The 13315-nt window shown below is 36.4% G+C and overlaps 1 protein-coding gene across 4 annotated transcripts in view; it reads right to left on the minus strand.

The window, feature by feature from the left end:
• Nucleotides 1-693: 693 nt before the first annotated feature.
• Nucleotides 694-13315, minus strand: part of USP9X (ubiquitin specific peptidase 9 X-linked) — an 87509-nt gene continuing 74887 nt past the window's right edge. For 2 of the 4 annotated variants that reach the window (XM_015884801.2, XM_015884793.2), the window contains exons 39-45: nucleotides 10993-11178; nucleotides 9112-9332; nucleotides 7347-7435; nucleotides 4832-4988; nucleotides 4244-4456; nucleotides 3689-3784; nucleotides 694-2280 (exon numbers count right to left, since the gene is read on the minus strand). In XM_015884801.2, coding sequence (XP_015740287.1) covers nucleotides 2146-2280; nucleotides 3689-3784; nucleotides 4244-4456; nucleotides 4832-4988; nucleotides 7347-7435; nucleotides 9112-9332; nucleotides 10993-11178 — 1097 coding nt within the window. In that variant the 3' untranslated portion in view covers nucleotides 694-2145. Of the gene's footprint in view, nucleotides 2281-3019; nucleotides 3031-3688; nucleotides 3785-4243; nucleotides 4457-4831; nucleotides 4989-7346; nucleotides 7436-9111; nucleotides 9333-10992; nucleotides 11179-13315 lie in introns of all 4 variants that reach the window. The other 2 variants (XM_015884807.2, XM_015884815.2) reach the window with 2 other exon arrangements.

Genomic DNA, 13315 nt, shown 5'->3' on the forward strand with positions numbered 1-13315 from the left:
GTTTAACAATTACTGGTCCAAATAAATAGGAACTATTTCAACATGAGTACTCAGGCCAGCAATTTTTGAGTTAAACCTTTCAAGAAACATTCCCAAACAGAAATGGGAAAAAACTTTACTCAAATTTACTAAGTCCAGGTAAAATGGCATTACTAAAAAATTGTGGAAAAAATCTGAATTAACTCGAGCACTGAGAAAACATGGAAGCATAAAAGTGATCGCTGCTACATAAGCATACTCTAAAATCTTCTGTGTCACTAAAAATGCCTAAGAGCGCGCCTGCGACTGAGTTTTCCTTGGTTCATTTCAAAACTACAGACCTTTAATTAGATAAGCAGCTTCGTTTCTGTCAAATCATTTGTAAAAAAACACCGTCAAGCTTGTGCTCATTAAATATATACGTATATATAAAAACATACAAAAAGTACAAGAGAAATCACATTAGGAAACTTTTGCAATGTAATTGTCCTGGTTATTTTATTCTGATGGGCCAATTCTTTTCCTTTCTTTTTGTGTGTGTGTATGTGCGCACGGAAGTCTCACAGTGACTGTTGTTCCAGAACTCAGCACAATGCCACTGCACAGCATCCGCCTTTCTGTGCAGACCATTAAAAAGAAGAAATAAGAAAGAATAACAAAACCAAACCAAAACAAAAAAGCCAAAATAACCAACACACACCACAGGACAAAACGTTCTTCTTAAATCAAATTCTATTTGTGAATTCAGCAAAATAATTTCTATAAAATAAAACAGCAAAATATTTAAATAGTATAGGGTGGGCTGTATCTGTTTTGCAGGGGTATTTGGTTTTTAGACAGGTTCCAAAAAATTACACACATTCAAGTTACCAATTTTCATTTAAATACAGTATTTACTGATGCGTTTCTCAAAGTCTTTAAACAAATGTTTATTCTGGAATAGAGATACCTCAGAATTGTATTTGACTAACCAGTAGTTTCTCTTCTCATTAAACCCTGCTTCTAACGTTAAGATCTCCTGCATATGGATAAAGAGCTAAGACAATTCTCGCTTTCAAGTAGAACTGTGAACGAGCAGAAAACCAGCAAGTTAACTTGGTGCAGTGGCACTCACAAGTACTGTGTGATTTTGTAGACTTCCACTTCACTGGGATGCAGTAGAAGGAAAGTGTTAGAAGTTTATCTAATAAGCTCTACCAAAGAAACAAAACAAGCACACCAAATACAGTCTATTATGCTCCAGGCATCCTGGCATAGCAAATTTTTGCATATTTGTTTTAAATCTTTTTTTAAATTCCTATTACTGAAAACTAAGTGTTCTTTATCCCACCCAGAGACAGAACTGTCAAACATCAGATGTGAGGAACATATGTGAAACTGAAAACCACTTGTTTGTTTGTCACATTTTCCCTCCCCGTTTTATAGTCTAGGTGTAAGAAGAAAAAGTTCTGAGCAATACAGTTGTCACATTGGGACAACTGCTGTCACTTTTTTCCCCCCTCGTTGGCTACACTAACTTGGTGTGAAGCCATGCTAAATGTTACAGCATAACTATAGCTTCAAAGTGATTAACCTAATACCAGAATGAAAAAGGCAATGAAAAAAGATCTAGAAACAATGTTACATCACCAATTTTCCACATCAACCAAATAATTAAAAGGTTACCAGCCATTACGTTGCTCATAGTAAAATCGACTCCAGTGGCAAAGAATTAACATGAAACTATTCTCGTGGTTGACATGGATAGGCTTTTTCATAAAGGAGTTGATCCAACTGCCGTGAGGCAGGCAACACTGGTCGCAGAGCGCAGCAGATATATCAAGAAATTATTTTTTGTTTTTGTAGATCTGTGAGTCTCATCAAGACAAAAAAAATGTTTCTTGCTTAAGAATTAACAGTCAAACATTAATATACTATATACACCTTTGCCATTTACACATTAGCATCAGGCCATTTATTACAAAACACTATACACTTTCCACTGCAGGCGGGTTATATATTGACAGCAATTTTCTGCAGATAAGACAGTGAATAGACTCTCCACTCCATGTTGATTAGGAATAGTTTTTCTAGTTTTAAATATTAGCCAGACACAGAGAAAGGTTGGACTGTAAGGCCTGGGTGCACAGTCTTGATGGAGCAAGTTAATTGATTATGTGCATTTCACTAATCTTTTGTCTGAGGCGGGGAAACTTCTTCACTGCCTTCATAATTTTCTTGTGCTCGTTGGCCAGTTCGCTGAGGGTTGTTCATATGATGTGCTGCCGGGCCTGTATATGGCTGTCCATGCACATGGTTATTCTGGAACAAAGCACAAACATTTTAAAAGGACATTAAATCCTTGGATTGTTTCCTAACCAGTTACTGGGCTTTCACCTCTAGCTTCAAACTACTGAAAAGCATCACTGAGCACATCCGACATCTGATGTGACGGTATTTGCAGGAACATACATGGCAACATCGTCTTTCCTCTGAATTACATCCCTCACTTACCTTCTCAACTAACACAGTGTAATTATGCTTTCAACTTGTAAAGATACAGTGATGAATTAAACAGTCATTTCTAGCTTTCGACTAAAGAACATTTACATGCAAAGCAAAAGCAAGAAAAAAAGGCTGCCTGTGTGCTCTGGATACTGAACTGTGCACATATTTTATAAACAGATTCAATCAGTGTGCATGTTTTCCCTATGACAATGGAAAAAGCAGACCTGCACATATGTAACATATGCTGATGTATGGGTAACATTTAATGTTACAGAACTGAATGAAATCTTGACCCCTCATTTTCTCCAGATGCTCTGTCCCAATTAAAAAAGCTATACACACACCTGGCAAATGAAAATACCTCATCTACCTATTGCGTTGCAAAGTTTAACCAAGTGTGGAAAAATTAGAAACACGAATTAGGAACTGTGTGCATTAGTGAAAATGCCACCTACTGCAAGGAAGTGAGCACATCACACAGGTAATGGTGGGGTTACAGTATGTGCCTGAACTCAGGAGCTCAGAAGAGAGTGGGAAAATCTGCACAACTTACCAACTGCTCTGCTGAGAACACCAAGTAAGGAAAGCAAGATGGAAGGAGAATGGGTTTGGGCAGGAGAGGAAATTAAATTAGCAGATTCAGAATAAATAAAATTAATTGGAACAAGAAAAATAGAAACTAAATAGGGAACCTGCTAATTTAGTCAGTTAAAATATCTGGTAATGATTTCTTTCAGATCTGTCTCTCTGTAAGTTTAATTAAGCAGCCATTTAGCCTGAAACAGATTCACGCTTTGTATGTAAAATCTGGAGATCAGTGTTCATAGCACAAGTTACACGCAGCAAAGGTACCCACTTTGATGAAAGCCTTGCAATCAACTCTAACCTTGGTCTTGATTTTAAATTTATAAAATGAGAAAGCAACTGACAAAACATCAACACAAACAAATAGCCCAGAATCTAATTTCATATGCACAAGTCTGTGACGACATCTGTTCCCCTGCTGTTTCTATGGATAATTAATCTCTGATCAAGTAACACTAAAATTCTCTCATGAAAGCAATAGGGACGTTGTTCCTGCCAAAATGGATCTGAATCTTTATTTCTCCATTAGTGATATTTGATAGTAACATGCTGCTGGCTATACACCTGTAATGAGAGCTACCATGAATGCTAATGTTAAAAGCTAACACAGGGCTCTGAGTAATTCTTAAGCTTTTACCTGTTGATACTGGGAACCAGGTGAATGAGGATACAGTGGTGCATCTTCAGGTGGAGAAGATTCATGTTCATCTGGAGCATCAGGATCATCTGGTTCCTGAAGTTTTAAAAAACATTAATTTACTCAGGTAAAACATTAAGATTATACTACTCAGAACCAACACTTTGTGCAAGTGATACTTTCAGGCACACTCTAATAAAAAAGATTCTCCCACCTCCAGTGTCACCTGTAGCTTGCACTGGATAAAAAAAATACAAACATGATATAATACGTATATAACAATAATTTGTATTAGGGTTATTATATATTTGTATTAAAAATCCCCACCATCAACACAGTATTGGAAAAACAGACTTTTTAATCATACACGATCTACTTCAAACAGTTAATTTCAATTCCAGACTAATTCTTTAACTGACAAATGTCTATAAAACCAGTAATAAAAATGGATAAAAACATGAATATGTAACTAACAAAAGTATAACTCCTTATCAATCACTTATTTATAGATACATTTACTCCAAGTTTTTAACCCATGTAGAAATAACTTTTTACCTCCTCCGGGCAGAGTTCACAAGCCTTTGCAAGAGTCATTCTAGCACTGTGTGATCTCTCTAGGAAGTAGCCATTTGATGTTTCATTGCTCTGTATTGGTGGAGACCAATTATTATAGGTGTACTGGGGATTGCCAGTGTATGGTCTACGCTCAAGCTCGTCTCCAAGCCATTCTACTGCCCAGGTCCATTTTCTCTTCAAGTCTCCATTACTCTGCAGATACAAAGTTAGCATTTAGGAATTATTTTCTCTGTTCTTCAAGAGAGGAATACATTTTTTTCTTTCAAGAGAGCAGACCACCAACTCATACGCTGTTGCTCCAAAGGCTCATTTTTTTCCCCACACAGTATAAACTTCAAAACTGAAATGAAGGATACGAGGATCTTCAGTTGCATCACACAAACACAAATATAACTGAATCACTCTGAATTCAATATACTGACCATCTGATATCAGAAGGTTTACACGAGTTTTACTCAAAGGCCATAATTTTGTTAAGTCAGTGAAAATAGAGGTTTGGTTTGTTTGTTTGTTTTTTAAACACACAACAGGAAAAAAGCAGAAGCAAGAGTCAACAAAATTTATCACCTGAAGGATCTGGTAGGCTACAGGGCAGTTGCTGAAGAGGGCCACCATGCATTTTATACACTGGTAAGCTCTTTTCTGATAATGGTTCTTGGAGCGCTGAATGGTGTCAAATAGTCCATCCCTGTCATCTGGGATCCCCTTAAGTGCATTGTGAATCCTACAGAAATATTCCAGTGTTAGAAATCAGTCTTCACTTACAGTGTAATTACGAAACGGGTAAATCACATTTTGAATGTTTTAACTTTTGAAATTAGGAGACTAACTTGACAGGCTGCATACAGAACAAACAGTTTCACCAAATGTTTGGTGATGTTTAAGCCAGTCAAAAGTTTCAGTCCCTTGAACAAAATAAAACCAATCACAGCAGTGTCTTTTTTTTGTATTGTTGTGTCTGTTTTTTTTTTTAAATATAAACTGCATTTACAAAACTATTTCTAAGTCATTATGTTCTGACAGAGTTAGAACAGTTAAATTCTTGACAGCAGGACTATGTTATAGTTACAGACCTTCAAGATAAAGACTTTTAGATGCAGTTCCTCTGAAGAGAAATGAATGGTACATGCATGTGCATAAGAGACTTAGACATTCGCTGAAACCAAACACATTATCTGCCTTTTGCTCTTTAGGTAGTGGATAAAGGAATTTCAAATAAAAAAAAAAGGACACTCTCGGTTCTTGCACTATATTTCCCAATTCACTTAATTTTGATTTTGAAAAAGCACCAGAGGAGAAAAACACAGAACCTAGACTGTCAAAATCTCTAAGAGTTACATTCACTTTAGGAAAAGCTATTGACTTCTTTCCTGTTAATCTCTGACAATCATCAGCAAATAGTCTCCAGGCAGCTGATAACTTAGGCCTCACTCCACAAAGGGCATTGCATTGCTCTAGCATGTGTAGTGATGAGCAACAAAGTCAATGATGGGACTAGAAAACAAGTCTTATGTAAAGAAGCTGGGAGAGCTGCGACTGCAGGAGGAAGCTGAGGGGAGACTCCTCTTGCTGTGGTCTGGTTGAAGAATAACGGAGTGTGGGCTTCTTTTCTGATGTGACAAGTGATCTTAAAGGTCTTTTCCAACCTAGATGATTCTTCTCTATTCAGTTCTATGCCTCATCAAGAATGTAAAATGAACTTCAATTGATTTAGTGTAATGGCATGCAGTGAAACTATTATCCCCAAACTGGGGCATTAACATATCAAATCATGATGCCAAAGAATGGCAGCAGCCATCCCAGTAAGAGAATACAAGAAGCATTGAAGGATGCACACTGTTAAAGATTCTAATTTTCTGCAAGTTATATGAGATTTAACTATGGACAGTTACACTATTTATTTTTTTTTAAATGGCAGCAAGAAATCAGAAAATGACCACAGTTGGACACTTCATATTCCTCTGCTGAAGCCTACCATAATTCCAATGAATGCTGTTATTCTTGAGACTGCAGTCTTGCATACAAATATAGCAAAAGCTATATTTTTTCTTCAAATATAGCGAAAGCCACACCACATTTAACCTCCTTCCTATCTCCATTATTTCAAACATTGTACTATTCCAAGCAAGCTTTCTTGTCACTTGCATTTTCACCATAGTAAGTCCTATTTTACTTCACACTTCCTAAAATATGCCCATCCTCCAGTGTTCTGTGGACTTCAGACAGGACATCTGCTTAGAAGGAAGTACATCTAAACAAACTGCTTTATATTAGCATTACATATATATATGCAAACATGAAAAGTCCGCATATGATAGGTACTCTAATCCCTTACTTTAGGGGTAATTCCTCTAAAGGAAATGAAGAAGCCCATCCACTCTAGCCTTCAGGTTTTGGAGTGTAGTAAACCAGATTACCACCTTACCTCTGAATATCTTCTAGAGTAAGGCAAGGCAACTGTTGAAATCCTGAGTGTAGTCTATGTCTACACTGAAATATTTATGAGTTCACTCCAACAACTTCACTGTGGCACAGATTTAATATCAAGCATGTATTTAATCAAAATATTTAAAATACAAATAGGACATGGTAGCAAATTATTTAGTGAATCCACTATTGTCAATATTCATCAATTACATGATATTTTGAAACAGATGAGTAGAACGCTGATTACATTTATTTTGTACATCACTCCTATGATTGCTAAGTGTTTTGGTGAGGCCAGGAAGGATATCATTGAACCCTCTCAAAATGAGATGCTTGCAGGAATCAGTCTAAGCAACAAATAGTAAATGCCAGTACATTTAGCCTAACTGGCACATTAGTAAAATTCTCCTGCATATGAAAAATCTTGAATTTATAGGACTGAGTAGCAAATTTCTCAGGAGTAAGGAAGAGAAAGGTTAAAAAAACATAGATTCAAGTTGTCTTGAAACGTGTGATGAAAGGGAAAATATGCTTTATTCCATATATTTTGTTCTAAAACTAATACCCTTGCAAGGATTAGCAGCAGAATCACTGAGAGAACAGGCTGTACCAAACGCAGTGGTAACAAATTGTAATAAGATAGGTAACTACAAACCTGTGAGTTTGCCAAGAATCCTCAATTAATAGGATTTGCAGAAGCAGATCCAAGTAGGGTCGAAGCTCATATGTGTATGAATATGCAACCTTAAAAAGTAAAAAATGCAGAGAAAACAAGAAAGCATTCTTCAAAGTACGTAGATTACATAGCGCAATACAAGAATACAATTACTTTGAAGTGAGTTGTACTGTAACATAAGGCATATTTCAAGATGCAATGCATACTATTATGACTTTACATTCTGGTAGCATCAGATTTTTTTCTAAATACACTGTAGATTTTATAAAGGAGAAGTGTTTCATCATGAGTTTCTAACACAACTGAAGTGCCAGGCATGATATGCAGAGAAGTTATCCTGAAAAGTACCCTTAGGAAAGTAAAATTACAAAATAGTATTTTCCACTGATATTGTTAATTCTAGTCAGCATGTTCAAGGTTATACTAAAATGCAAAATATGTGGCTAAGTACAACATCAGTAAAACGTATGTCTTGCAGACTTATAAAAAAGGACCTTATACACAGAGCCAAAATAAATAAAAGGGAGATTTTAGAATATATTCCCAGGTTTGATTCTAATGAAATAAGCTGTTATTTCATTATTAAAAAAGGAACTAAATGCACTTAGAGATCATCCTCATCTACATTTTTTTTTTAATAGAATGGCTTGGGTTAGGAGGCACCTTAAAACCCATTCAGTTCTAACCTCCCTGTCACAAGATCAAGTTGCCCAAAGCTCCATCCACAGAGTGGCTGAACAATTCCTGGGTGAGTCATTCACACCTACTCGGGGCAGCTTGTTCTAGTGCCTCAGCCTCACAGCTATTTCCTATAAAAATCTAATATAAATCTTCCCTCTCTTTGCTTAAAACCAATAGATCTTGTCTATCACTACACTCACAGATAAGCAATTCCTTCCCACTGTTCTTGTGGCCCCCTTTAGCTACTGGGAGGCTGCCCTAAGGTCTTCCCAGAGCCTTCTCGTCTTAAGGTGGAATAACCCCAACTCTATTGGCCTGCCTTCACAAGAGAGATGATCCAAAACATTGATCACACTCTGTGGCCCTCCTCTGGACCCAATCCAATGGGTCCATACCATTCACCCTGCTGGCCATTCTTCTTTTGATTGAACCCAGAATGTGTTTCTTCACCTGGGCTGCAAGCACAAACTGCTGGCTCATGCTGAGTTTCTCATCCATAAGTACTCCCAAGCCCTTCTCCCACAGGGCTGCTCTCTGTCCACTCATCCTCTAGTTTACTTATATCTGAGATTGCCCTGATCCAGGTGAAGCATATTGCACTTGGCCTTACTGAACCATATGAGGTTCCTGTGGGCGCATTTCTCAAATCTGTCTAGGTTCTTCTGGATGGCATCCATTCACAATGGAGTGTCAACATGCACCATTCAGTCTGCCGTCATTCACATTTGCTGAGTGACTCAATCCCATTCTGCCCATGTCACAAATGTCAATATTAAATACTATCAGTCCTAATATAGACCCCCAAGGGGCAAATGCAGAGCTTCGAAGTTCATCCTTGACCTCGTGCTCCCAACTTAGAACTATTTATTGCTTTCTTAAATTTATAAAAGGACTTCTCATAATACTACGCTATGGTGTATACACCCAAGAGTAACAAGATAAGGAACATCTCCTTACCAAGCACCTATTCAGTATTCAATAAGACAACAGTCCTAAACATAAATACAGAATCTGGCATCATACACACTCATATGCTCATCCTTAGCCTAACATTTGTTGTTACCTGCCAGAGAAGTTCACTTAGGACGGTGGAAGAGAACTGAGGATTCTCCCAGCAGCAGAAACGAAGCAATTTGATGGTCTCTTCAGAATTGCTGCAGTCTTCAATAATTTTCTTCACATAACTGGTTCTCACAAACAAAATGTCTGCTACGTTCTGCTGAAGTGCCATTATAGGTTGAGATAAATTAGGATCACCATAGGGGTTGGCAAGTGGAGGATTACCTGCAACAAGAAGTTATTCTAGATGAAAAGGTACCAGAACACTTTCAGTGTGTAAACAACAAAATCTAAGTTGCTGTAACTAATCAATAAACAACAGAAAGTAAAAAAGAAAAGAAAAAAAAAAAAAAAGACAACAAAAAAGCTTTGAAACATGTAATGGTATGAAATAACTTTGATTGCGAAGCTGGACTCCAGCTGACCAAGATAAAGCTGCTACTCTCTGATAAAGTTATACTGTGGCAGCCAAAGCAGAATAGGTGAAGATAGATTCATACACAAGAGGAAGAACTGCTGGAAGTTTCCTCAGTGAAAACCTCTAATTCCAGAACCTGCTTCCAGGCTTGTATAATAAAGTCAAAATTTATTGCATTTTAGGATACATTAAGTCTACTATAGGAACAGCTGGTAGAAAACTCCAGTCTGAATCTCTAGAGTGTAGATAGAAAAATGTTCTTGAAAAAAAATCAGAATTAACACAGCTCCTTTGTACTGTTTAATTTTGTACAAGGAAAGAATGTTGATTTGCTCCCGACGTTTCTTGATGTAGCAGTGTTGCATTTTTAGTTTCTGAAGATGATTAAAAGTCTGAAGAACTTCCCTAGCTTATTATGCTAAATAAATAAGTTAACTCTGCAAATAGTAATAATAATTAATAGTCACAATAACATTCACACAAAACACATTTTTAATTTTTTATGAATACAATGAATATATGATTCATTTTCAAAAGCAGAATATGTTCTTTCTGTTATCATCCAATAATATACTGGAAACAAAACCAAATCGAAGTTGCCAAATGCTTCTACAGCTTATTATAGCACAGTAAAATGTTCAGTTGATTAATTATTACTATAGCACATTCTAGCCTATTGACTTTGCTGCCTGACACATTGAGCTGTAATGAGTTTAGAGAAGCCATTCAATGATAGAGATTTCTAATTAGGTTTTCTAAAATATAGTTAATATAGGAACACATACATATGCAGGTTATAAGACAAGCTATAAAATTCACCTAGCCCAATATTGTCACCATTTCTCAAAAGTAACTGCACTGTCTTCATTCGGTGAGGATATTAATGATTTATTCTACTATAACTTATTGCTGATTCATTTGTAAATCAAAGTGCTGGATTCTATTTGTCTTTCTGACTGCAAAGGAGCACCAAGTGAACTTTGAAGAGCTATTCAAAGCAATGTCTCTTCTCCAATAAACACTTAGCTACTTCAGAGCCCACCATGGATTCTTCCTTGCACAGATTACTTTGTCCTGGTAAATGAAAGTCATTTATTATTTTATTTCCTACTCAGAACCAAAAAACCTTTATGCAAGCCTTTGCAATTAGTTTGAACTATTCTAAAATCCGTAATATTTTGCATCAACAAGTAACTACTTCACTACCTGTTTTCTTCTATCTTTATTTAATAAGCTACGAAGTACAAACTCAAAACATGTAAACCAAAAATCTGTTCTGAAGTATGTCAATATCAAATCAATTTTGTGTACAAAAGTGATTTCTGTCTTCAAACGAAAGGAGCTGCTAAACACAGAAGGTAAGCATTTTTTCAGCTAATTCATTTTATACATGGTAACAAAAGGTTACACAAAATACATTTACTGATATATCCAATTAATCTAAGGAAAACGTAAAATTCACTTTACCATTGATAGAAGACTGCATCCGTGATGACACATTGCAACAGCGGATCAGCTGCGACACAACAGTGTACAGCTTCCCCAGTTCAGCATACTGGTACTTAATTGGAGGGCCTGGACCTTCATCCAGAGCCACAAGCATGAAGGTTGCAGGAACATTTAGTTTCAGAAGTTGTGTCTTCTCTGCTACACCTACAGAGTGAAAACAAGAGCGAACGAGTTGTAAATGACAACTATTTCTTAACAGTACTCATTAGCACTTCAGTAAGTAGCATCCATGTTTCTTTTAGGATAAAAAATGTTTTGGTTTTTTTTTCTTCCAGAAGCAATCATTATGTGGCCCAGGAGTGGATGAAGACTCACACAGTATATTTTGTGATTTTTCCATTATGCCACAGACATATCAGTTACAGATTTAAGACATTTCCAACTGCATCATATTATGCAGTCAGTGCAAGTAAGCACAACAAAGATCAGTTTAAGATAAAAAAGCAACAATGAAAAAAATCTGCAAAGCCAATCAATAACCCAACTAACCTTAACATCAGTTGGTTTTACTGCAAAGGAACATTGCACATACCTACCATTATACCTGGTATACGGCCCCTCTGATCTTGTATACTGTTTCTCAGTTTGGTTAAAAGTCATGATTTTTCATACATTTGCAAAATTTTTTCTTGTTCTAAAACTGAAGCTTACCTACCATCTCTATAATAAGAGGAAGGAATCCAGAGAGCACCTTATCAGAGCTCTCTTACAGTACAGCTGTTAGACAGCTTTGTAGTTACTCTCTTGCTCTGACATGAATTAGTTGATCCCTCAATAAAGGCAATTACTTAATACAAGCAAGTACTTAGAGTGAAGCAGGAAGGATGTACTGCAGCTTTTGGTGAGTGCTCACTACAACCATACAGATGCCACCAGTTAACCATAGTATGTACAAGCACAATTGGCTGCCTCAAATTGCTTAGTATTTCCATGTTTCTCTTTGGGGAGTTTCAAATGCACTGAATGCATACAAAATTCAGAAAAATAAGTCAAAGCAGAAGAATTCCATTTATCTTCTATAATGACATTAAGTCCAGTCATGCTGGAATATCTGCCTAACAGAACAGTACAGGTGAAATTGAAGCAATTACCTACTTTATACATAGCATAAATTTATATCTATATTTATATATAGATATAAAATTTAATTCCTTTTGTGAAGGTAGACAGTTTTAAAGAACTTCCAAAACTTTGTAAGTGTGTCATTCCGATGTGGGAACGCTAAAATAATTCAGTTTGGATTGATACACTCGTATAACATTTTAGGCATAATGGAACCCAACAAAAACTCAGTCTGCAAGAGGTGATAACCAGCAGTAGCTGAGTTGCTCAATATATATTGTAAAGTGTTGTAGAATTCCCAAGGGAACAGATCTTCTCACTTCATACTACTTCTCAAAGAATGAGAATATTTTATATTAGAATACGGGGCAGAGTCCAATAGACTATCGCTATGGAAGAGTACTGTATCTTTTGTAGAAAACACTGTACAGAAAGACGCTTTGTTGCACAGGCTACCACATGAGAGAGAAACGGCCCCTGACAGAGAAGCTGGGAAAAATGAAAACAGAGTTTGGTGAGAAATTTACTCCAGCAGAAACTGTGACTACCCTCATCAATCTGGGAGTGCAGAAGCAATCTTTTCCTCATATGATTTGCATTTTCCTCCTCCTAACTGCTCTTCCTGAGTGTAGAAGTATAAAGTGCAATGCTTTAATCCACTTGAGACAGTTTGTCATTGAATTTTAGTGTGCGGGTAATGCTATTTGAAAGCATGATACAGCTGTTCACATTAATGTGAATGGGGCTCATTAGTTTAACAGCAAAAGTTACCTTAAGTTATAATTATTACTTTGGATATTATTTTATCAAGTTACTAGCATACCAGCTAGTAACTTTCTTCTGGGCAAAGAACACACACAGTCTAGACTTAATAGTCTTCTTTTTGTTTGTTTTCATACTTTTAAAATTATATCTGTTACTATTTTTGTAGTGCTGGATATAATCAAGACCCACAGCAAAAATGCTGCAAAAACGTTGCAGAGGCCATAGCCAGTATTTCACATCTACTGCTCCAAAACTGATTATCACCTCATGTCAGTTGTATTACAGCACATGCATGATGGATGAGTCTTAAATATGGCAACTGCAAATATAGATAAGTCCTAACAGACTTGCATTCAAAGAAGCTAAACTTAATGGGAGATCACACTCAATTTCTAATTTAATCCTTCATCAGTAAATTAAGGACATTAGTGTTTAGGAAAAGAATCACTTTTCC

The sequence above is a fragment of the Coturnix japonica genome, chromosome 1, assembly GCF_001577835.2.
Source record: "Coturnix japonica isolate 7356 chromosome 1, Coturnix japonica 2.1, whole genome shotgun sequence".
NCBI classification, from domain to species: Eukaryota; Metazoa; Chordata; class Aves; order Galliformes; family Phasianidae; genus Coturnix; species Coturnix japonica.